Genomic DNA, 27851 nt, shown 5'->3' on the forward strand with positions numbered 1-27851 from the left:
ACGTTGTCAATTTTTTTGAAAATAAGAGTTAGCATGTGTACCGAACAAGTTTAATAAAAATCTGACCAGATAGCAGCATCTAGACGGACAGAAGGACAGACAATGATGGACAAAACGGACAGAAGGACAGACAGAAAGACAGACAGAAGAACAGACAGAAGGACTGATGGAAGGACAGACAGAAGAACAGATGGACAGAAGAAAGACAGAAGGACGGACTGAAGGACAGACAGAAGGATGGATAGAAGGACAGACAGAAGGACAGACGGAAGGACAGACAGAACTCATTTGAATATCCCTTGCCAACTTTGTTGATTGGGGGATAAAACTAAGCAGAAGCAAAGATTTTGATGCTTTATTGATTAATAATAATTATTTGTCTTTTATAGTAAAGATGTGCTAACAGAGTATCACAGACTGACAAACTTCACAAACCAAGAATTTACAAACGTTTTCACGACGATAGAAGAATCAATTGGAAACATTGTCCCAGAAATAGAATATACTGACAAGTTTATGGCAGAGTACAGGTAGGTGTTGTTGTATAAGGGGGATGTGAACCACTGTGTATAGTACAGGTGTTGTTGTATAAGGGGGATGTGAACCACTGTGTATAGTACAGGTGTTGTTGTATAAGGGGGATGTGAACCACTTTGTATAGTACAGGTAGGTGTTGTATAAGGGGGATGTGAACCACTTTGTATAGTACAGGTAGGTGTTGTTGTATAAGGGGGATGTGAACCACTGTGTATAGTACAGGTGTTGTTGTATAAGGGGGATGTGAACCACTTTGTATAGTACAGGTAGGTGTTGTATAAGGGGGATGTGAACCACTTTGTATAGTACAGGTAGGTGTTGTTGTATAAGGGGGATGTGAACCACTGTGTATAGTACAGGTGTTGTTGTATAAGGGGGATGTGAACCACTTTGTATAGTACAGGTAGGTGTTGTATAAGGGGGATGTGAACCACTTTGTATAGTACAGGTAGGTGTTGTATAAGGGGGATGTGAACCACTGTGTATAGTACAGGTGTTGTTGTATAAGGGGGATGTGAACCACTTTGTATAGTACAGGTAGGTGTTGTATAAGGGGGATGTGAACCACTTTGTATAGTACAGGTAGGTGTTGTATAAGGGGGATGTAAACCACTTTGTATAGTACAGGTAGTTGTTGTATAAGGGGGATGTGAACCACTTTGTATAGTACAGGTAGGTGTTGTATAAGGGGGATGTGAACCACTTTGTATAGTACAGGTAGGTGTTGTTGTATAAGGGGGATGTAAACCACTGTGTATAGTACAGGTGTTGTTGTATAAGGGGGATGTGAACCACTTTGTATAGTACAGGTAGTTGTTGTATAAGGGGGATGTGAACCACTTTGTATAGTACAGGTAGGTGTTGTATAAGGGGGATGTGAACCACTTTGTATAGTACAGGTAGGTGTTGTTTAAGGGGGATGTGAACCACTTTGTATAGTACAGGTAGGTGTTGTTGTATAAGGGGGATGTAAACCACTGTGTATAGTACAGGTGTTGTTGTATAAGGGGGATGTGAACCACTTTGTATAGTACAGGTAGGTGTTGTTGTATAAGGGGGATGTGAACCACTTTGTATAGTACAGGTAGGTGTTGTATAAGGGGGATGTAAACCACTTTGTATAGTACAGGTAGTTGTTGTATAAGGGGGATGTGAACCACTTTGTATAGTACAGGTAGGTGTTGTATAAGGGGGATGTGAACCACTTTGTATAGTACAGGTAGGTGTTGTTGTATAAGGGGGATGTGAACCACTTTGTATAGTACAGGTGTTGTTGTATAAGGGGGATGTGAACCACTTTGTATAGTACAGGTAGGTGTTGTATAAGGGGGATGTAAACCACTTTGTATAGTACAGGTAGGTGTTGTTGTATAAGGGGGATGTGAACCACTTTGTATAGTACAGGTGTTGTTGTATAAGGGGATGTGTACCAGGTAATACCCTAGTGGCCTAGTTTTATTGAATTTGAGTTTACATTATGATTATGTTGACTCGTTGGTATTTTCTTATAGTTTCAAATAATCAGATATATGATAGATTACTTTCTTTTTTTCAGAACTGACCCTATAGAAGCGACAACATTTGAGTTTGATGCTGGCTTACTTGATGATTACCAGGGCACATTAGTGGAAAAAAAATTAGCAGTTGATGATCTAACTCACGATGCACTCAAAGTTAGGTAGGTGGTCAGGAAATCACATGACTAATCTATCTCTATGATGACTGGTCTAAATTAAATTTAATTTCTATGAATTGTTCAATTTATTGATAGCCATCTATTTTCATGTTGTCACTCCTCAATCGGTCATTTAGTTATTTATAAATTCCATAAAATTCCAGTTTCTGTTTAAAGCTTTCACCTTCCAAGGGGAATAACTCTCAGCCTGGTCGTCAGTATCAAAGAAGAGATTATTAGTCTTGAAATTCACCAGCATGTTGGGTTTTGCATCCTGATTCAGAGATGAAATTCGGGGCAAAAGTGTTGAAATTCACCAGTGTGTGGGTTTTGCATCCTCATTCAGAGCTAAAAATTGTGGCAAAAGTCTTGAAATTCACCAGCATGTTGGGTTTGGCATCCTCATTCAGGGATGAAAATCGGGACAAAAGTCTTGAAATTCACCAGTGTGTGTGTTTTGCATCCTCATTTGGAGCTAAAAATTGGGGCACAAGACTTGAAATTCACCAGTGTGTGTGTTTTGCATCCTCATTCGGAGCTAAAAATTGTGGCAAAAGTCTTGAAATTCACCAGTGTGTGGGTTTTGCATCCTCATTCAGAGCTAAAAATTGTGGCAAAAGTCTTGAAATTCACCAGCATGTTGGGTTTTGCATCCTCATTCAGGGATGAAAATCGGGACAAAAGTCTTGAAATTGACCAGTGTGTGTGTTTTGCATTCTCAATCACGGATGAAAATTGGGGCACAAGACTTGAAATTCACCAGTGTGTGTGTTTTGCATCCTCATTCAGAGCTAAAAATTGTGGCAAAAGTCTTGAAATTCACCAGTGTGTGGGTTTTGCATCCTCAATCACGGATGAAAATTGTGGCAAAAGTCTTGAAATTCACCAGTGTGTGGGTTTTGCATCCTATTTCAGTAATTCAGGGATAATGAGGAAGCTTTTACCTTTGTTAAAGAGACATGTGACAAATGTGGTCCCTTCTTAAGTGGATACAGAGGCAAAGTCCAGGGGTCATGACATTCATGTAATGAGAACAATTATCTAACCCAGTATTCTTCTTGTCCTTAAATTTGAAAATTTAAACAAAGAAAATGGAGAAAAAAAATATAACATTCCATCACAATTCCATTGTTACATGTAACTTGCAATTTCTAGAGTTACATCAAGGCCTGTTAACTAGATATGCAACTAATGAATGAGAGCCTTGTTAGCCACCATATTTGTAACCTCCTCCCCCAAACTTCCCTCCCCCACCCCTCCAATTGCCCACTTTCTTGTTCAAAACAAAAAAGTCTGTATTCACTTCTACTTTATTAAAGGTCTATTGACAATGTCAGTCTCCATTTTTAAAATCCTAGGGTTTTAATGTGTCGCCTGTAGAGCTGGCGGACACTTAGGGATCACTTTGTCCATCGTCCTGCGGCTGCGGCGTCTGAACAAAAGTTTCCAAGACTTTTTTCAGTTATGCTTTGAGTTATTGAAATGAAATTTGGTATATGGCTTCTTGTTGGAAGGGTACAGATTAGTTTTGACATCCAGTTTGATTTCTGGGTGACCGTGACACTTAATGCAGGCGACTCATACAGTTCCGAGGAAATCTTGTCAGTAGTTTAAGTATCAAATATATTCTTTTCAACAGATAAATGCATGATTTGTTAACTTATCATTGTTAGTTGTCTGTTAATTAGTGTAATATCTTTGTTTACAGGCTAGCATCATTAGAGGAGGAGTTAACATCCCTTCAGCAAAGTTTGAAGGAAAAGGAACCGAAAGTAGAAGAAATAGAAGATGAATTAATTGATCTTAGGAACAAAAGTAAAATGGATCCATTACTTCAACAGGAGTAAGTGTTACAGCTTTCTACATCCAGCGTGTGACCAATACATCACAACGGTGGGTTAGAAACATTGGTGGTTTGGTGGCAAAAAGGATGTAACAATCCACGGATATTATTGATGATTTCATAAACAGTTTATTTTAAATTGAATCAAATTATAATTGATAAAAGACAACAGCCTGTGTAAGGAATATGTGCATCAACATAAGATGTCTGGACATGGACAACATAGTATTTTTGTCTGCAACAACACAAAACTGTCATGTTGAATTTTAGGATTCACATTGCTAAAGATAATTTTGCAAATACAATATTACAGTACACTCTCACCCACCAAACAGAGTTTACAGTACACTCTCACCCACCACACAGAATTTACAGTACACTCTCACCCACCACACAGAGTTTACAGTACACTCTCACCCACCAAACAGAGTTTACAGTACACTCTCACCCACCACACAGAATTTACAGTACACTCTCACCCACCACACAGAGTTTACAGTACACTCTCACCCACCACACAGAGTTTACAGTACACTCTCACCCACCAAACAGAGTTTACAGTACACTCTCACCCACCACACAGAATTTACAGTACACTCTCACCCACCACACAGAGTTTACAGTACACTCTCACCCACCAGACAAAGTTTACAGTCTACTCTCACCCACCACACAGAGTTTACAGTACACTCTCACCCACCAGACAGAGTTTACAGTACACTCTCACCCACCACACAGAGTTTATAGTCTACTCTCACCCACACCACAGAGTTTACAGTACACTCACACCCACCACACAGAGTTTACTGGACATAGAAGTAGATGTTGGTAGTCTGATCACCAGACTATTTTTTACAACCAGTTATACACATTGAACATGTGTCTTGAAAAAATCATGTGACTTTTTTATCGATCTTCTTCATTTGACAACCTTCAATTTCCTGTGTGTGTTTATCATACCCGACATGTATAGTTCATATATACTATTATATTACTCTAGACTATGCAAACAGAAGCGAGATCGTGATAAAGCCTTCTATGATCTGACAGTGACAAAGGTCAAGGTCGCAGTATTAGAGGAAATGGTAACAGCATTGTCAAATGATCTAGAGGCTGTTGGTGAGGATATTCCATCAGCCATGTTGGATTCCAGCATGGTGTCTGATCGCCAGTCTATAAGTGATCTGTCCACGTCTGTAAGTATAATTTCTTATATCTGCACCATATTATAGTCTATATCATAAACATATAATTAACTATACCATAGAATTCATCATAAAACTTAATGAACAATGCTTTAGTCTTTTTGAAAAACTTTATACTAACCATTCTACATTGTACAAAAATAGAACGAATCATGAAATAATCTCTTTGATAAATTTTGAATGAATCCTGCTATAGTCTATATCATAAAACTTTATTGAAACATGTAGAACAATGCTATAGATTATATCATAAAACTTTATTGAAACATGTAGAACAATGCTATAGTCTATATCATAAGACTTGATTGAATCATGTAGAACTATGCTGAAGTCTATTTCGTAAGACTTGAATGAACAACTAAAGTTGTACTCATTGGTTTAAGCCTTAAACTGTATTCAACTTATTAAGTAATGATGTTCCTGTAAGCACCTCTCCACATTTAAATAACATTCTGGTTATTTTGATACTCAATGTTGTGCACATTAAGTAAGGTCATTCAGCATGTTGATCAGAACATTTTGTAACCCCAGTTAGAGAAAATAGGATAATCATCATTGGTACCATTACTACCACAATTAATGAAAAATACACCTGTTAATTTATCGTTTATGAACTGATGTAATAGTCTCTAAAGTGTCCTGTAAAGTACCATGCCAATTGTTCAAATTTTTGAAACTTGATGTGTTGAATAACGTAATTGTTTAATCCATGCATTATCAGTAAGAATAAGTTGACCCTTTCAGCCGCCGACGCCGTCTCCACTACCAGGTATGAGTAAGCTCAAGAACATAAAACGACACATGACTGGCGTTTTGCAACGTCGACAAGGAGGAGACAAAGAAGAGCGTGAGACGGAGAAGGTCCACAGCTATGAGGAACAGTCTCTGGACCACATAAATGGCCCTGGACTGACCAGTACTAATAATTGCACGGTGTGTAGATATTTAGGGCCCTCCACTGAAAATAATTACACATTGAGTGGACTCGTTTCCTGTACAATATGGTTTACAAATTATCATGAATTGATTTTATAAACTGAAACAAATATTACCAGCTCGACATGAGAAAATAATTTACATTTTATTCTGAAAATATGAATGAAACTTGTCCATGCTGATTCCTTTAACTTCTGAAGATTGTCAAACTTTGCAACTCAAGGTCAAGTGTATGGCAGGATGCTCCCTACCCAGGCTGGTAATTTTCCCTCAGATCACAGACTATCCTTTGCTGTCATGGCTTTTGGGGCAGTTTATTATCCCCCATTTGCTTTGGACCTCCAGCATGGTGTTCATTGAGGTAGCCCATAGCTACTACAATTCAACACCTGTCTAATACTTCTGCAGTTTCATTAGAAACATCCAATGAATCATTCATTCTTGGCCTGTTATAATCTTCCTTATCTCTGTTAGTTACGGCACTATGATAACCATTCAACTTTTTTGAGATAAATTTGTCAAATATTCAGAAAATTGCTATTTCGTCAACACATGATAACTAGAATAAAAAGTGTTTAAGGACTTTAATGTGGTACTGAAACTAATGTCAATATTTTTATCATTTTGCTGGACAAATAAGTTTGTAGATAAAAAGTTACAAGGTTAAAGAAATTTAAATGCCCAGAAAAATTAATGATCTCATGCTAAACATGGTTTATTTTTCCCTAGGGTGCTGAGGCCCTCGCTGACCCGAGTCGGCCTTTAGAAGAGGAGGAGTGGTTCCATGGAGTACTACCACGAGAGGAGGTACAGCGTCTCTTGGTTAACGATGGCGATTTCCTCGTTAGGGAGAGCAAAAACCGCAAAACCAATGAGACACAATATGTCTTGTCTGTGAGCTGGCAGGGATATAAACATTTCATCATACAATACGGGGAGGTTAGTGTTTAAATATTTATCTGGTATATAAGTATCTTGTCTGAAAGGGACACTACATCATAAAATACAGGGAGGTAAGTGTTTAAATGTTTACCTGTAATGTTTACCTGTTATGTTTACCTTTAATGTTTACCTGTAATGTTTACCTGTTATGTTTACCTTTAACGTTTACCTGTAATGTTTAACTTTAATGTTTACCTGTAATGTTTACCTTTAATGTTTACATATTATATTTACCTGTAATGTTTACCTGTAATGTTTACCCGTTATGTTTACCTGTTATGTTTACCTTTAGTGTTTACCTGTAATCTTTACCTATTATGTTTACCTATTATGTTTACCTTTAATGTTTACCTGTAATGTTTACCTGCTATGATTACCTATTATGTTTACCTTTAATGTTTACCTGTAATGTTTACCTGTTATGTTTACCTGTAATGTTTACCTGCTATGTTTACCTATTATGTTTACCTTTAATGTTTACCTGTAATGTTTACCTGCAATGTTTACCTGTAATGTTTACCTGCTATGTTTACCTGCAATGTTAATCAGCTATGTTTACCCATTATGTTTACCTGTAATGTTTACTCTGTTATGTTTACCTGTAATGTTTACCTGTAATGTTTACTCTGTAATGTTTACCTGTAATGTTTACTCTGTTATGTTTACCTGTAATGTTTACCTGTAATGTTTACTCTGTTATGTTTACTCTGTTATGTTTACCTGTAATGTTTACCTGTAATGTTTACTCTGTAATGTTTACCTGTAATGTTTACCTGTAATGTTTACCTGTAATGTTTACTCTGTAATGTTTACCTGTAATGTTTACTCTGTAATGTTTACCTGTAATGTTTACTCTGTAATGTTTACCTGTAATTTTACCTGTTATGTTTACCTGTAATGTTTACTCTGTAATGTTTACTCTGTAATGTTTACCTGTAATGTTTACCTGTAATGTTTACTCTGTAATGTTTCCTCTGTAATGTTAACCTGTAATGTTTACCTGTAATGTTTACCTGTAATGTTTACTCTGTAATGTTTCCTCTGTAATGTTAACCTGTAATGTTTACCTGTTATGTTTACCTGTAATGTTTACCTGTAATTTTACCTGTTATGTTTTCCTATTACGTTTACCTGCTATGCTCACCTATTATGTTTACCTGTAATGTTTACCTGTAATGTTTACTCTGTAATGTTTACTCTGTAATGTTAACCTGTAATGTTTACTCTGTAATGTTTACCTGTAATGTTTACCTATTATGTTTACCTTTAATGTTTACCTGTAATGTTTACTCTGCAATGTTTACCTGTAATGTTTACCTGCTATGTTTACCTGCAATGTTGACCAGCTATGTTTACCTATTATGTTTACCTGTAATGTTTACTCTGTAATGTTTACTCTGTTATGTTTACCTGTAATGTTTACTCTGTAATGTTTACCTGTAATGTTTACTCTGTAATGTTTACCTGTAATGTTTACCTGTAATTTTACCTGTAATTTTACCTGTAATGTTTACTCTGTAATGTTTACCTGTAATGTTTACTCTGTAATGTTTACTCTGTAATGTTTACCTGTAATGTTTACCTGTAATGTTTACTCTGTAATGTTTACCTGTAATGTTTACTCTGTAATGTTTACTCTGTAATGTTTACCTGTAATGTTTACCTATTATGTTTACCTTTAATGTTTACCTGTAATGTTTACTCTGCAATGTTTACCTGTAATGTTTACCTGCTATGTTTACCTGCAATGTTAACCAGCTATGTTTACCTATTATGTTTACCTGTAATGTTTACTCTGTAATGTTTACTTTGTTATGTTTACCTGTAATGTTTACTCTGTAATGTTTACCTGTAATGTTTACTCTGTAATGTTTACCTGTAATGTTTACCTGTAATTTTACCTGTAATGTTTACTCTGTAATGTTTACCTGTAATGTTTACTCTGTAATGTTTACCTGTAATGTTTACTCTGTAATGTTTACTCTGTAATGTTTACCTGTAATGTTTACTCTGTAATGTTTACCTGTAATTTTACCTGTTATGTTTTCCTATTACGTTTACCTGCTATGCTCACCTATTATGTTTACCCGTAATGTTTACTCTGTAATGTTTACCTGTAATTTTACCTGAAATGTTTACTCTGTAATGTTTACCTGTAATGTTTACCTGTAATGTTTACTCTGTAATGTTTACCTGTAATGTTTACCTGTAATTTTACCTGTAATGTTTACTCTGTAATGTTTACCTGTAATGTTTACCTGTAATGTTTACCTGTAATGTTTACTCTGTAATGTTTACCTGTAATGTTTACCTGTAATGTTTACTCTGTAATGTTTACATGTAATGTTTACATGTAATGTTTACCTGTAATGTTTACTCTGTTATGTTTACCTGTAATTTTACCTGTAATGTTTACTCTGTAATGTTTACCTGTAATTTTACCTGTTATGTTTACCTGTAATGTTTACCTACTATGTTTACCTGGTCTATGAGTGTTTGATCTTCCAGAGACACTGAAATCTGAATCTTTTTATCTCTAGTTCTGGTAACGTTACCTAGTGTTTTGATAGGCAAGTAAATCTGAAATATTTTGATTTAATTTTGGTGTTCTCAGTCAATCCCTTCAAGACTTTAAGTAGAACCTTGATATATGTTTTTTTAAAGAAGAAGAATCTTAATTTGATACGATGCTTGTTTTGACGACTCAGGGAAATGTTGATTTTGCTCTTGATGTATGTAGCTGAAAGTGATATATCTGACAAACTTTGGTTATGTGAAAGATTTATCTAGAATCCTATCTTTTCAGTAAACACATTTGTTATAATTATTTGCTGAATTTAAAACTTTGTCTCCCGTATTCATCTAAAATCATTTGACTTCAGTTTTTATTTTGCTTTGTAACAAGTGAGTCTTGGTTTTAACTTTGATGTGCTCAACATGTATTTAAAAAAAACAAGAAATATTATGAATGTGTTACTAATTAGGTTTCCATTGACTGATGTTGTTGTACTGACAGGGCGGTTGGAGATTTGAGGGGCCGTCCTTTCCTACGATCCATGAGTTGGTGAACTACCAGTATAAGATTGGAACTGATGTGACAAGTAAATCAAGAGCCATCCTGAAGAAACCGATCCTTCGGGAACAGTGGCAGTTAAAGAACGACGACATCGCTCTGGAAATGAAAATTGGAAATGTATGTTACTACAGATTAAAGGAAGTTTATCACTAATTAGATTATTACTATATACTAATACTGTTTTAGAAAAATCTAATTGGGATGATTATTGCTGTTGAAGATAAATTTACGAGAAATTGGTTTCAGCTATATCTCATGATAAATTTTTTTTATTTCATTGGAACAAAATGTTGTCAAGGTTGGTTATAATCATCATGTGTCCATAGTTAGGGTCACTATTCAATTTATGATTGAATTATTCAGAAAATTGGTAGTGATCACAGAGGCTTTGTCAATAGCGTTTTGTGTGTCATCTTTTTTAAGATCAGGAGGTTGATGGCGTGGTCAGCCTTGATCGCCTTAAGATCAGGAGGTTGATGGCGTGGTCAGCCTTGATCGCCTTAAGATCAGGAGGATGATGGCGTGGTCAGCCTTGATCGCCTTAAGATCAGGAGGTTGATGGCGTGGTCAGCCCTGATCGCCTTAAGATCAGGAGGTTGATGGTGTGGTCAGCCCTGATCGCCTTAAGATCAGGAGGTTGATGGCGTGGTCAGCCTTGATCACCTTAAGATCAGGAGATGGATGGCGTGGTCAGCCTTGATCGCCTTAAGATCAGGAGGATGATGGTGTGGTCAGCCCTGATCGCCTTAAGATCAGGAGGTTGATGGTGTGGTCAGCCCTGATCGCCTTAAGATCAGGAGGTTGATGGCGTGGTCAGCCTTGATCGCCTTAAGATCAGGAGGTTGATGGCGTGGTCAGCCCTGATCACCTTCTTCATTCTTTACAGGGTAACTTTGGTGAGGTATACCGTGGCATATACAAACTAGGGAACAAGACTGTGGCAGTGAAAACGTGTCGAGACACGTTGTCCGAGGATCAGAGGAAAAAATTCCTCATGGAAGGACGTATCCTGAAGCAGTATGACCATCCAAACATCGTCAAATTTATCGGAATCGCTGCTCAACGACAACCAGTGATGATTGTGATGGAATATGTTGCTGGTAAGTTGTGTAGTGTCATAAGTACCTTAAAGTAATTCATAATAGATATAACTTACAGATAGGGCCGAACAAAACACAACTTACAGATAGGGCCGAACAAAACACATAACACTTACAGATAGGGCCGAACAAAACACATACAACCTACAGATAGGGCCGAACAAAACACATACAACCTACAGATAGGGCCGAACAAAACACATAACACTTACAGATAGGGCTGAACAAAACACATACAACTTACAGATAGGGCCGAACAAAACACAACTTACAGATAGGACTGAACAAAACACATACAACTTACAGATAGGGCCGAACAAAACACATAACACTTACAGATAGGGCCGAACAAAACACATACAACTTACAGATAGAGCTGAACAAAACACATAACACTTACAGATAGGGCCGAACAAAACACATACAACTTACAGATAGAGCTGAACAAAACACATAACACTTACAGATAGGGCCGAACAAAACACATAACACTTACAGATAGGGCCGAACAAAACACATACAACTTACAGATAGGGCCGAACAAAACACATACAACTTACAGATAGGGCCGAACAAAACACATACAACTTACAGATAGGGCTGAACAAAACACATACAACTGACAGATAGGGCCGAACAAAACACATACAACTGACAGATAGGGCCGAACAAAACACATACAACTTACAGATAGGGCCGAACAAAACACATAACACTTACAGATAGGGCTGAACAAAACACATACAACTTACAGATAGGGCCGAACAAAACACATACAACTTACAGATAGGGCCGAACAAAACACATACAACTTACAGATAGGGCCGAACAAAACACATAACACTTACAGATAGGGCCGAACAAAACACATACAACCTACAGATAGGGCCGAACAAAACACATACAACCTACAGATAGGGCCGAACAAAACACATAACACTTACAGATAGGGCCGAACAAAACACATACAACTTACAGATAGGGCCGAACAAAACACAACTTACAGATAGGGCTGAACAAAACACATACAACTTACAGATAGGGCCGAACAAAACACATAACACTTACAGATAGGGCCGAACAAAACACATACAACTTAGAGATAGGGCCGAACAAAACACATAACACTTACAGATAGGGCCGAACAAAACACATAACACTTACAGATAGGGCCGAACAAAACACATAACACTTACAGATAGGGCCGAACAAAACACATACAACTTACAGATAGAGCTGAACAAAACACATACAACTTACAGATAGGGCCGAACAAAACACAACTTACAGATAGGGCCGAACAAAACACATAACACTTACAGATAGGGCCGAACAAAACACATACAACTTACAGATAGGGCCGAACAAAACACATACAACTTACAGATAGGGCCGAACAAAACACATACAACTTACAGATAGGGCCGAACAAAACACATACAACTTACAGATAGGGCCGAACAAAACACATACAACTTACAGATAGGGCCGAACAAAACACATACAACTTACAGATAGGGCCGAACAAAACACATACAACTTACAGATAGGGCTGAACAAAACACATACAACTTACAGATAGGGCCGAACAAAACACATAACACTTACAGATAGGGCCGAACAAAACACATAACACTTACAGATAGGGCCGAACAAAACACATACAACTTACAGATAGGGCCGAACAAAACACAACTTACAGATAGGGCCGAACAAAACACATAACACTTACAGATAGGGCCGAACAAAACACATACAACTTACAGATAGGGCCGAACAAAACACATACAACTTACAGATAGGGCCGAACAAAACACATACAACTTACAGATAGGGCTGAACAAAACACATACAACTTACAGATAGGGCCGAACAAAACACATAACACTTACAGATAGGGCCGAACAAAACACATAACACTTACAGATAGGGCCGAACAAAACACATACAACTTACAGATAGGGCCGAACAAAACACAACTTACAGATAGGGCCGAACAAAACACATAACACTTACAGATAGGGCCGAACAAAACACATACAACTTACAGATAGGGCCGAACAAAACACATACAACTTACAGATAGGGCCGAACAAAACACATACAACTTACAGATAGGGCCGAACAAAACACATACAACTTACAGATAGGGCCGAACAAAACACATACAACTTACAGATAGGGCCGAACAAAACACATACAACTTACAGATAGGGCCGAACAAAACACATACAACTTACAGATAGGGCTGAACAAAACACATACAACTTACAGATAGGGCCGAACAAAACACATAACACTTACAGATAGGGCCGAACAAAACACATAACACTTACAGATAGGGCCGAACAAAACACATACAACTTACAGATAGGGCCGAACAAAACACAACTTACAGATAGGGCCGAACAAAACACATACAACTTACAGATAGGGCTGAACAAAACACATAACACTTACAGATAGGGCCGAACAAAACATAACACTTACAGATAGGGCCGAACAAAACACATACAACTTACAGATAGGGCCGAACAAAACACTTACAGATAGGGCCGAACAAAACACATACAACTTACAGATAGGGCCGAACAAAACACATACAACTTACAGATAGGGCTGAACAAAACACATACAACTTACAGATAGGGCCGAACAAAACACATAACACTTACAGATAGGGCCGAACAAAACACAACTTACAGATAGGGCCGAACAAAACACAACTTACAGATAGGGCCGAACAAAACACAACTTACAGATAGGGCCGAACAAAACACAACTTACAGATAGGGCCGAACAAAACACAACTTACAGATAGGGCCGAACAAAACACATACAACTTACAGATAGGGCTGAACAAAACACATAACACTTACAGATAGGGCCGAACAAAACACATACAACTTACAGATAGGGCCGAACAAAACACAACTTACAGATAGGGCCGAACAAAACACATACAACTTACAGATAGGGCCGAACAAAACACAACTTACAGATAGGGCCGAACAAAACACAACTTACAGATAGGGCCGAACAAAACACAACTTACAGATAGGGCCGAACAAAACACATACAACTTACAGATAGGGCTGAACAAAACACATAACACTTACAGATAGGGCCGAACAAAACACATACAACTTACAGATAGGGCCGAACAAAACACATACAACTTACAGATAGGGCTGAACAAAACACATAACACTTACAGATAGGGCCGAACAAAACACATGACACTTACAGATAGGGCCGAACAAAACACAACTTACAGATAGGGCCGAACAAAACACATAACACTTACAGATAGGGCCGAACAAAACACATCCAACTTACAGATAGGGCCGAACAAAACACAACTTACAGATAGGGCTGAACAAAACACATAACACTGACAGATAGGGCCGAACAAAACACATACAACTTACAGATAGGGCCGAACAAAACACATAACACTTACAGATAGGGCTGAACAAAACACATACAACTTACAGATAGGGCCGAACAAAACACAACTTACAGATAGGGCTGAACAAAACACATACAACTTACAGATAGGGCCGAACAAAACACAACTTACAGATAGGGCTGAACAAAACACATACAACTTACAGATAGAACTGAACAAAACACATACAACTTACAGATAGGGCCAAACAAAACACAATTCTTGTTCCTGGTAGCCCTGCCTGCCTTGATATTTGGTGCCTGACCTGAACTTTAAAGGTAATTATTAAAGAAACACAAGATGTCTCTGCTACTTAATTTAAAAGTATTTGTTAAAATACCAGTTTTAGCTACTTACTTGTCATGTAACACCGAACACATACAGCGTAGTATATTTTTATCAGGCCTATGGTACGGTATTTATCTGTTAGGTTTTGCCAAACTTATCTCTATGTCCCTTCTCACCCTTGATACATGTCCTTGACCTTGTCACTGCTGATTTTAAACAATGTTAATGACATTTGTAAAAAAAAAATCAAATACATTTTTTTCTCCCTGTAGGTGGCGCTCTGCTGACCTTCCTGAGGAAGCAGGGAAAGCATCAGACCAAGAAACAGCTTACCCAGATGTGTGAGGATGCAGCGAAGGGTATGACGTATTTGGAGAGCAAGAGCTGTATACATCGGTAAATGTTTACCATGGCGACCATTCAGGTGTCACAATTAATGGTGTATACCACCTAGATAAGATTTGAACCTTTTTCACAAAGAGTTCCAACATCATAAATTTACAGAATTGAATAATCTTTTCCATTTATCTTGTACAGAAGACATGTTTTGATGTTACATTGTAATAGATTTGTACTAACACTGGTCAGGTGATGCGCGTGCCTTTCACCAAAACAGAAGTGAAAAGGTCAGAGGTCACCTGACCAACCATACAGGCTTTCCCAAGGTTCTCCAATTTCTGTCCAAGAGTCGTCATGAGCTTTGATCTGTGCCAACTAGACTGATTTATATTAGGTGTGATAAATTTGAAGTGGTTTTCAGATGAATAAGATTCTATTTACAGTCACATTAGTGATGTCATTATAACCAGATATCAGGATGTGAAATAGCTCAATGATTACTCTTTCTTAGGGACCTAGCAGCTCGTAACTGTCTGGTGGGTGACAGCAATGTGGTGAAGATCTCAGATTTTGGAATGTCCCGCGAGGAAGAGGAATATACTGTTTCTGAGGGGCTCAAACAAATCCCAATCAAATGGACCGCTCCTGAGGCTCTTCTTTATGGTAGGTACAGAAAAATGGCTCATATGTTTTAAAATATTCTTCACACAATTAATATAGGTGTAACAGAGAGAGAAGTGAAAGGTTAAAGGTCACAGAATCACTGCAGAGTATGATAATGAATTATGGTGTCTAGATGTTATGTAGGTAAATACACATCAAATTATGGTGTTTTGTAGGTAAATACACATCAAATTATGGTGTTTTGTAGGTAAATACACATCAAATTATGGTGTTTTGTAGGTAAATACACATCAAATTATGGTGTCTTGTAGGTAAATACACATCAAATTATGGTGTTTTGTAGGTAAATACACATCAAATTATGGTGTTTTGTAGGTAAATACACATCAAATTATGGTGTCTTGTAGGTAAATACACATCAAATTATGGTGTCTTGTAGGTAAATACACATCAAATTATGGTGTCTTGTAGGTAAATACACATCAAATTATGGTGTCTTGTAGGTAAATACACATCAAATTATGGTGTTTTGTAGGTAAATACACATCAAATTATGGTGTCTTGTAGGTAAATACACATCGCTTTGTGATGTATGGAGCTTTGGAATCCTCATGTGGGAAGTTTTCTCTGGTGGTCAGACGCCTTACTCTGGTATGACCAATAACCAGGCCAGGGAGAGAGTGGACGATGGTCAGTACCAAACTTAAGGTCAAAGTGGTTTTACTCTTTTTTTTTTTTTTTTTTATAAAAGTTGATAATTCTGAATTATTTCTGATTGATTCACTCAGAAGATGACTCCACTAGTGACTCAGTTTGATGTTTAAAAATTTGAACAGAAAGATCAGACTCTCTCCCTTAAATGAATTCTAGTTAGGAATAATACACAGCCATGAATTGTGTCTAATTAAATTTGTTTTTCAGGATACCGGATGCCAGCACCAGAGGGCACTCCAGATCTAGTTTACAAGTTAATGCTCAAGATATGGGAATACGACACGTCCAAGAGACCTCACTTTGCTGAGGTGATGAAAGAATTGACAAACATTATCAGAAAGTTATAATGGCAGTTGTTTATTAATCAAACACATGTTTTTTGTTAAATTATTATAATACAGAGTATTTGAAACCAACAATCTGAGAGAGATGTTCTCCGATGTTACATTGGTTTAGAGAGGCCTTACTGTCACTGCTGTTTTTATATAGGGTCTGGCAGGAGTCACTACATCCTGTTTCATTTTAAAGCTTGTGTCATCTCAAGTCAATGGACATGTTATAGAAATTTATTTTGACATGTTTACAAGTGAAAGATTCTATTTCTCATAGAACTTATTATTGATTAGAAATGAGAGGAAAACTGTCCAGTGAACATTTCGTATAGGAAGGCAAATTTCAGCCTGTACAAGAAGTCTTGCCAACACAAACACATGTATGTATTTAAATCAGCTGGCGCGGCTTCACAGCGCTGGATGGTCAATTTAATTATGTGACTATGAATGCAACTACACTGTAACATCACAGTTTTCTTGTCTTTCCATTCCATAGTTTGGTAATATAGATATATATACTAAAGTATTTTCTAAAGGTGATTACAGTCCATATAAATGCAAGCAACCTTCTGGAAAGTTCCATAAAACTAGCTATTTCAAAAACACTTCATGGTTAAAATAAGTTCCAATTGTGATATTATATGTTGTGTGGTATTTTAGATGTTAGGATGGCAGGATAAGACATCTGTGGGATAAAACAAAGTAACAGTAAAGTGAAAGAGATCCCTGGATTGTGGGTGAGATCCCTGGATTGTGGGTGAGATCCCTGGATTGTGGGTGAGATCCCTGGATTGTGGGTGAGATCCCTGGATTGTGGGTGAGATCCCTGGATTGTGGGTGAGATCCCTGGATTGTGGGTGAGATCCCTGGATTGTGGGTGAGATCCCTGGATTGTGGGTGAGATCCCTGGATTGTGGGTGAGATCCCTGGATTGTGGGTGAGATCCCTGGATTGTTGGTGAGATCCCGGGATTGTGGGTGAGATCCCTGGATTGTGGGTGAGATCCCTGGATTGTGGGTGAGATCCCTGGATTGTGGATGGGATCCCTAGATTGTGGATGAGATCCCTGGATTGTGGGTGAGATCCCTGGATTGTGGGTGAGATCCCTGGATTGTGGGTGAGATCCCTGGATTGTTGGTGAGATCCCTGGATTGTGGGTGAGATCCCTGGATTGTTGGTGAGATCCCTGGATTGTGGGTGAGATCCCTAGATTGTGGATGAGATCCCTGGATTGTGGGTGAGATCCCTGGATTGTGGGTGAGATCCCTGGATTGTGGGTGAGATCCCAGGATTGTTGGTGAGATCCCGGGATTATTGGTGAGATCCCTGGATTGTGGGTGAGATCCCTGGATTGTGGGTGTGGTCCCTGGATTGTTAGTGAGATCCCTGGATTGTGGGTAAGATCCCGGAATTGTTGGTGAGATCCTGGGATTGTCGGTGAGATCCCTGGATTTTTGGTGAGATCCCTGGATTGTGGGTGTGGTCCCTGGATTGTCGATGAGATCCCTGGATTGTCAGTGAGGTCCCTGGATTGTTGGTTTACAATATTGTTGGGATATTTGAATCTTGTTTTGACTTGAGAATTAGTCCTGAGGACACAGTACTATGTTAAACTATATACATTGTAAGTTATATCTAGATATACTTGTTTGATGAAGTGATATTGTACAGTGTTAAATGTATACCTAACTGTATATTGAAGAGATTCACCTGTAAACAACATACAAATATATACAATTCACATATTTGATGAAACAAATTTACTTGTGACGGCAACAATTTTGATGATTTTTCACAAACATTGATGTGATGGTTTTGTATGATTGTGGAGAATTAATCATTATTCAAAATTATAGTAAATATATCAGAACGGCTTAAACAGGAATTTAATCGGGGTAAATAAGTGTTGATAAGTGTTTCACTGTGTTAATATGTTCTAATGTTGTGATACTGTTGTGACAGCTGTACTCAAGTTTCTAGCAGTCTCAGCAAGCTGTAGTTTAGTATTTTGGAATTCTGGTTTTATCAGACAATTAACTGGCAATTAAGAGGATTCTATCATAAAGGTTAAAGGTCATGGTTAAGATTCCTAATCCCAGGGTCTGTTTAAAGTTCATTCCTATCCTTGTGAAAATATCAGTATCAGATCCCTGTCCCTTAGTTTAGTTCTGACTACAGAAAATCCCTGTCATCTTGTTCATTTCCCAAACACTTAGACTTTACTGGTAAATCCACACTCCTTAGTCTGTATAATTTGCCTGAACTCCCTTCCCCAGGTCAGTATATTTTCTCAGTTCCCAACTCCCCTTTACAGGTTTGTATCATCTTTCTCAATTAAAAACCCCACATACTTCACTGGTAAATCCCTTCTTTTCCTTGATGGACTCCAGGTTTTGTTTAGGGCTGTTCCAGTAAACATCTATCCCCCAGGACTCCAGGTTTTGTTTAGGGCTATTCCAGTAAAACATCTATCTCACCCCAGGACTCCAGGTTTTGTTTAGGGCTATTCCAGTAAACATCTATTCCCCCAGGACTCCAGGTTTTGTTTAGGGCTGTTCCAGTAAACATCTATCCCCCAGGACTATGGGCTTTCACTCAAAGAACTTAATGTTACATTATTTACTTAGAAGTAATAGACAGGAAACTGAACCACGGATCGACGGGATTTCTTTTGGAATTCTGGGGTCACTGTTTCACGATAATGTCCACAACTTCAAAGTGCTACTATATCATGAATATGTAGAAAGAATATGTATACAAAAAGAACAATAATCAACTGTTTTAACAACTTCGTGTGTCCATATGAAATATATTCCTTTACCTATTAAATACAGTTAGACCACTAAAATACCTGTTAACGTTGACAGTCACCATATTTCTCTATGTCTGTTACAGTTATAACTCAGTTTACCAGGGAGAGTTGTTAGCAGTGTAAATACAACATGAAAATGCTTCTTCGCTTAAAGTTTGGTTGTGGCACTTTTCTTTCAATTTTATGAATTTTTATGATGTTTTTATTTCAATGCTTTTGTAATACTGATGTCTGGTGTAGTATTTAATTAATATTTTGATGTGAGGAAACCTCAACCAGCCCAGAAATATTGTAATTGTGTCTCTAAGTAAAGAAACCCTTATGACTATATCTTTTGATTTTGAACCGAAAATCTGTTTGAATTTATTTTGTTAAGTCCTAGTTACCACATATATCTGATATCCTGCAGTGAGCCCATATATGGTAATAAGAGCAATATAATTTACAGGGTAAAAGGTAAAAGCTATCTCATTGTTGTACAAAGCCTACCCCAGTAGCCCTGAGCTAGAGGTTAGGTTATTCACCTTCAGTATGGATGTGGAAGGGAAAGAGCTTTTTACCAGAAATTTACACAACTAATCCTGAAATAAGTCTACATTTCATAATAAGCCAATCTATTTTCTTTTGAATGATTAACAAATGTCCTGTGTTCCCCCTCAATAAGCCTGTCACTTTATGTCAGATTTGGTTCCCACCCTGCAATTTTCACAGGATAAAGAATGTCTGATACAGAACAAAACATTTGGGACAGAGGACTTTGGCGTTTCAGATTTTTATCTCTATTTTTATACATGTATGTCTGTATATTGGATAAGAATGTTGTAGAGGTTTGAGGTTCAGTGCCTGATCAGATACAATTATTTCTCTACTAAGTATCATTAGTTTGGCGCTGATCATGTGTTGTTGTTTTTCTAGAACGATGATAGATATTTTCATTGTGCCTTAAGCAGAAGATTTTTTCCTGAAAAATCAGTGTTAATAGATACCAGACAGATATCACACTATTTAACAGTCTGGGCTTTGTTACCTTTGTCTCTCTGTAGCTCTGTTGGTAGAAGACAATTATTCTCTGCTCGGACCAAGTCTTCCTGGAGAAAGAAGGAAATCTTTATCAACCATCAGGATATTTGTTATTTTTACTACAGTGGTAGAACACTTAATTATGTGCTCTAGTCTTTAACTCTGACTGGAGAAATTTGGAAAAGAAGTGATTTTAATTACAAAATAGTCTTTGTTAAAACAAAATTTCCAAATTCTATCTAAATATTTGTGTTCTGTTTTTTCAGGTGCATCCATTTGTACCTGAGGATAGTTATTGGTGAAGCTGTGTTATATATCTAGAAAATACTGGTCCAATCTGTTTTTCTCCTATTTATTGTAAAATAGATTAACTTTATTTGACAGCAATAGGTTAATGATAAGACAGGCCTTCTATAAGAGTGCTATATAGACCCATTTATCAATCAAATCTGTCCATCTGCTTAACTGCAAAAAGACATTTAATACATTGTAAACAAAATGGCTTTGAAGAAATGATCACCAGCATTTAAAAACTTGTACAAAATATCATTTTAAATATTTTTGTACATTTTAGTTTTCTAATAGCAGCATTTAAACAAATTATAAAAAAAATATTTGTTTGTACTGTTAGTTTAAAATTTTTCTAATTTTAGTTTACAGGTATTTTTTACAAACAATGGATTGGTTGTTTGGTTGTTTGGTTGGTCATAGGTTGGCTGGCTGGTTGGTTGGTTGGTTGGCTGGCTGGTTGCTTGGTTGGTTGGCTGGTTGCTTGGTTGGCTGACTGGCTGGTTGGTTGGCTGGCTGGTTGCTTGGCTGGCTGGCTGGTTAGTTGGCTGGTTTGTTGGTTGGTTGGTTGGCTGGCTGGTTGGCTGGCTGGATTGTTGTTTGGCTGGCTGGTTGGTTGGTTGGTTGGTTGGTTGGTTGGTTGGCTATAGGTTGGTTGATTGGCTGGTTGGTTGGTTGGTTGGTTGGCTATAGGTTGGTTGATTGGCTGGTTGGTTGGCTGGCTGGATTGTTGTTTGGCTGGCTGGTTGGTTGGCTAGTTGGCTGGCTGGCTGGCTGGCTGGCTGGTTGGTTGGTTGGTTGGTTGGCTGGCTGGTTGGTTGGTTGGTTACAGGTTTTCTGTCTCCCTGACTTGTCCTATTTCTAGGAGTTGTCCCACCAACAAATGTCATTGATCTGGTGATACTAAAATACTACAATAACTCCTGATGTATATAAAAATTACTAGCTTTACTATGCAAATGGAACACAGGCAGCATTTAATGGTTACTGTGATGATGATAAACACCGTCAGTCCATCATTCTCTTGTTTCTGTCCTTGGAGTACATAGACTGACAGACACTTAAGTATTGTATGTGAAATATTGATAGTCTCATTACGTCAGATCACAGTGATAATCCAACGTTTTCATTGAATTCCTCCTGAGCTTAATGTTTCCAGTTACCTTTGTCCTTGATATTGTTATCATTGTAACACACATTAAACCATCACTGTAGATGTTGTGATATTTAATTAATACTGCCATCACTTGTAGGCCTTGGTCTATAATAGATACTAACGTGATACATCCAGCACCAAGTTTTATCTAGTTAGTTTGTGATATTTATAGGTTTTCTATTGTCTTGTATGATAACTAAACATTTTCTTTGCTGATATGAATTTCCAAAATAGATTTATTACATATCAATATTTTTTTATTTTAATCTGTGTAGATGTTGATATTTCTTCCTAGAATTAGTCTATATATTATTTTAAATTCTATTTCTCACTGTTTAATATATTTGTGCTGTATATAAGGTAGTATTCAAAGAAAAATTCAAAAAGTGAAGAGAAAAATTGAACAGTTTGTGCCTTTCTGATAATTGTTAAGGACTTAAAATTTTATTGAAATAAAAATGTTGGAAGTTTGTTTCACTGGGTGTTTTATTGTAGTAAATATAAAATATAAATATCCAATTAGACAGGAGTATTGTTAGCACTATTTAATGTCCCATTTTTACTGTTCAACTGTACGTATAATATTTTTACTTTTTTTTTGGTTCCAATACAGCCTACAGAACAAGAATGCTTTAGACAACATACATAGATTTATATAAAATGATTACCTACCCCGGTATACATATTTATCATCTCATGGTAGTAACAATCAATGGTGTTTTATTTCGTTAGTCAATTACAGATTTCATCTCGTACCCAATAAAATAAACTACATGTGACTTGTTGAAAAATGTAAGATCACAGATACTGTAACTAACACTGGTTTAGATAGTTATGTATCATACTTACGTTTATCATTTCGTTTTTTGTCATGTGAACAGAAGTTGTATAATTCCAACATCAATCAAAAGTGACATTGTGTTTATATAAACTGTATTAGATGTGATTTACCATCTTTGATACCTAGGTATATGGCACCATGTCTTATGGTACAGAATTATGCAATCATTTGTTGTATTGATATTAAATATCTGAAGTTATAGAAAGTTTTCATGATTGAAGTGTTTTGCCAAGAAAATAGTTTTGACTGAAAGTGGTGTGAATAACACTAGATAATATATCTGTGTCAATGTATGTAGTGTGTGTGTGCAGTTTAAAGTGGACACACTATGGGATTATAAAACCTGGATTTATAAATGGTTTAATCATTAAATAATTAACTTGTTGATGTTACTGAATATTGATAATATCTGACAGAACTCAACAGTCTGTGCTGTTTACTATTATAGTTTCTTCTTGTTTAAAAAAATTTTAATTTGACAAATCTGATTTTTAAAACAAATTGAAGTCAATGGACTGTTTATGTATATGCTTTGTTGGCAAGCAAGGTCAGTTGTTTGGTCCACAAATATTGATTTGAATTATTAGCAACAGATGAGCTTAATGTTACGGCATAAATCTATTTTACAAGCAATAAGGTTACATCTATGTAATAAACTCATGAACAGTTTGAACGACAAATCAATGTTACATTTTTGTACTTAAATGTCCTGTTATAAGTCATTTATAGTAGATTCAGTGAAATGCAAATAAGCACATATATATCATTGTTGTGAAGTAAGCCAATTTCTGAGTAATAATCCAATCCATTTATTGTTAGTAAAAATGCAAATAAACACTATTGTACATTACTGTATGTCATTCTGATGACCTTTACTGTATGTCATTCTGATGACCTTTACTGTATGTCATTCTGATGACCTTACTGTATGTCATTCTGATGACCTTTACTGTATGTCATTCTGATGTCATTCTGATGACCTTACTGTATGTCATTCTGATGACCTTTACTGTATGTCATTCTGATGTCATTCTGATGACCTTACTGTATGTCATTCTGATGACCTTTACTGTATGTCATTCTGATGACCTTTACTGTATGTCATTCTGATGACCTTCTGATGACCTTACTGCATGTCATTCTGATGACCTTACTGTATGTCATTCTGATGACCTTTACTGTATGTCATTCTGATGACCTTTACTGTATGTACTTCTGATGACCTTTACTGTATGTCATTGTGATGACTCTGATGACCTTACTGTATGTCATTCTGATGACCTTACAGTATGTCATTCTGATGACCTAACTGTATGTCATTCTGATGACCTTTACTGTATGTCATTCTGATATCATTCTGATGACCTTTACTGTATGTCATCGTGATGACTCTGATGACCTTACTGTATGTCATTCTGATGACCTTTACTGTATGTCATTGTGATGACTCTGATGACCTTACTGTATGTCATTCTGATAACCTTTACTGTATGTCATTCTGATGACCTTTACTGTATGTCATTCTGATGACCTTTACTGTATGTCATTCTGATGACCTTTACTGTATGTCATTCTGATGACCTTCTGATGACCTTACTGCATGTCATTCTGATGACCTTACTGTATGTCATTCTGATGACCTTCTGATGACCTTATTGCAGGATAATTACAATAATTGGATATCTGTACATAAATATGTTGTTGATGTATCTATAAAGGTGTTTATATTAACTACTTGTACAGGACTAATTTAAATATTTGTTTTACATGTTAACTTGTTAAATTTCCTATGTTGATTGGATATGAATTTGTTGATGATTAAATGTGATGTCAGGCTTATTAAAAATGTTCCTGTGTACCAGTACCTGACCATGGTGAAATGAAGAAACGGGCAGGGAAAACATGTTAACATGTTTTTGTTAAAAGTGTTGGATAAAATTACAAATAAATTTGTAGAATTTGAATGGTTAGCAAATATTTCTGTTAAAGCAATTAACAAAATTGACCAGCATTACAATCGTAATTACCACTATTACCATCGTAGTTTGGGACGCCCCCCTCAGTGTAAGCACTAGTAGTAGTTATGATCAACTATGCTACACTACTGTTTGATGTAGAATCTTGCTCAGCTCAATCGTCTTTGAAATGTACTAGGAATTTCAGTGATACTTGTGTGCAGTATTTTCACCTGCTTCAAGCTATTAATTTTTTGCATCGGAGATTAAAATATTGATATGAAAGATATAAGAAGCAAAATACTATGGGCCTAAGTTCAATATTTGAAGTAAAGGTTGTACACTTGGTTTTGCTCAGTATTTTATTGGAGTGTTCAACATAAGATTGTTAGACTATCAGGAGTAGCAGTATAGTAATCTGTACAGTTCTGAGAGACTCGACCTCGTGAAGAGTGTATCAATGCTTAGCTTGTTGAAAATGTTCTACTGAACGTCAACAAGGTCACTTGTTAGAGGTCAACAAGTGGGGTCACATGTTAGAGGTCAACAAGATCACTTGTTATATCACTATTCAATAAATGTTACTGACCACAATAATCCAACTGTGTTTGTGTTTTACTACTTATCTTTCTTGACAGGTTGTATTATATAAAAAGCTCGTTTGTGAGCCGATGGAAGCTGGTCATTCCAATACTGCTTCCCCAACACTAACATTTACCGTCCCGTTACAACAGTACATACACTGCCAATGTAATGATTACTGGCCGGCAGTAACAATGCATGTGCCGGCCATTCATTGTCTTGTCTGACTTCCCATTGCTGGATTTATTACAAGAGTATTAATGAAACTGATGAATGCTCCCCTAAAGACAACCTTATTAGACACAAAATGTTCACAAAGGGCAATAATTCTGTAATTAAGGGGTTTCATACCCTGAACCTGATATACTGCACATTCTCTTAGTATGGTCAATGTACAGAGGCGTAGCAATAATGTATGCTTGTATGCTTAAACATGCACTCGAATTCCATTGAGATATATTTGCCCTACTTTTTTAACCTTACTGCGCCCCTATACCTCCTTAACTGGGGCTTCGCCCTTGGATCCTCTCTTGAAAGCATACACTCTTAAAAATGTTTTGCTACGCCACTGATGTATACACAAAGTTTTATGATCCAAGTTTTAATACAAGTAAAAGCTATGCTCATGTCACAATATTTTAACAAAGGGCAAAAACTCTTTACTAAGGGTTCATGGCTTCTGACTTGGCAACACTATCACTTGCAATTATAGCAACAATAACTACATTTATTTTTATGAATGGCCTTGTTTATTTAACTATAATTTCAATCTTATAACATTCTGATTTCATCCAAGGATCCATCATGTCAATTATTTTCCATCACTATAATCTAATCTTGACAATATTAGCTGGATAGTCTTTTAACATTGACAATGATATTAGCTGGATAGTCTTTTAACATGGACAATGATATTAGCTGGATAGTCTTTTAACATGGACAATGATATTAGCTGGATAGTCTAATAACATTGACAATGATATTAGCTGGATAGTCTAATAACATTGACAATGATATTAGCTGGATAGCCTTTTAACATTGACAATGATATTAGCTGGATAGTCTTTTAACATTGACAATGATATTAGCTGGATAGTCTTTTAACAAGGACAATGATATTAGCTGGATAGTCTTTTAACATTGACATATTAGCTGAATAGTCTTTTAACATTGACAATGATATTAGCTGGATAGTCTAATAACATTGACAATGATATTAGCTGGATAGTCTAATAACATTGACAATGATATTAGCTGGATATCCTTTTAACATTGACAATGATATTAGCTGGATAGTCTTTTAACATTGACATATTAGCTGAATAGTCTTTTAACATTGACAATGATATTAGCTGGATATTCTAATAACATTGACAATGATATTAGCTGGATAGCCTTTTAACATTGACATATTAGCTGAATAGTCTTTTAACATTGACAATGATATTAGCTGGATAGCCTTTTAACATTGACAATGATATTAGCTGGATAGTCTTTTAACATTGACAATGATATTAGCTGGATAGCCTTTTAACATTGACAATGATATTAGCTGGATAGTCTTTTAACATTGACATATTAGCTGAATAGTCTTTTAACATTGACAATGATATTAGCTGGATATTCTAATAACATTGACAATGATATTAGCTGGATAGCCTTTTAACATTGACATATTAGCTGAATAGTCTTTTAACATTGACAATGATATTAGCTGGATAGCCTTTTAACATTGACAATGATATTAGCTGGATAGTCTTTTAACATTGACAATGATATTAGCTGGATAGTCTTTTAACATTGACAATGATATTAGCTGGATAGTCTTTTAACAAGGACAATGATATTAGCTGGATAGTCTAATAACATTGACAATGATATTAGCTGGATAGTCTAATAACATTGACAATGATATTAGCTGGATAGCCTTTTAACATTGACAATGATATTAGCTGGATAGTCTTTTAACATTGACAATGATATTAGCTGGATAGCCTTTTAACATTGACAATGATATTAGCTGGATAGTCTTTTAACATTGACAATGATATTAGCTAGATAGCCTTTTAACATTGACAATGATATTAGCTGGATAGTCTTTTAACATTGACAATGATATTAGCTGAATAGTCTTT

At 36.5% G+C, this 27851-nt stretch overlaps 1 protein-coding gene across 1 annotated transcript in view; it reads left to right on the forward strand.

The window, feature by feature from the left end:
- Positions 1–17077, forward strand: part of LOC132562548 (tyrosine-protein kinase Fer-like) — a 36618-nt gene extending 19541 nt beyond the window's left edge. Inside the window, exons 6-17 of the mRNA XM_060227293.1 lie at positions 390–530; positions 2093–2215; positions 3921–4055; positions 5056–5251; positions 6005–6193; positions 6926–7135; positions 10155–10331; positions 11101–11314; positions 15326–15449; positions 15904–16055; positions 16584–16706; positions 16938–17077. Coding sequence (XP_060083276.1) covers positions 390–530; positions 2093–2215; positions 3921–4055; positions 5056–5251; positions 6005–6193; positions 6926–7135; positions 10155–10331; positions 11101–11314; positions 15326–15449; positions 15904–16055; positions 16584–16706; positions 16938–17077 — 1924 coding nt within the window. The remainder of the gene's footprint in view (positions 1–389; positions 531–2092; positions 2216–3920; positions 4056–5055; positions 5252–6004; positions 6194–6925; positions 7136–10154; positions 10332–11100; positions 11315–15325; positions 15450–15903; positions 16056–16583; positions 16707–16937) is intronic.
- Positions 17078–27851: the final 10774 nt, after the last annotated feature.

This window comes from Ylistrum balloti, unplaced genomic scaffold (genome assembly GCF_031769215.1).
Source record: "Ylistrum balloti isolate Yb309-2 unplaced genomic scaffold, AGI_CSIRO_Ybal_v1 Utg371444, whole genome shotgun sequence".
Classification (NCBI taxonomy): domain Eukaryota; kingdom Metazoa; phylum Mollusca; class Bivalvia; order Pectinida; family Pectinidae; genus Ylistrum; species Ylistrum balloti.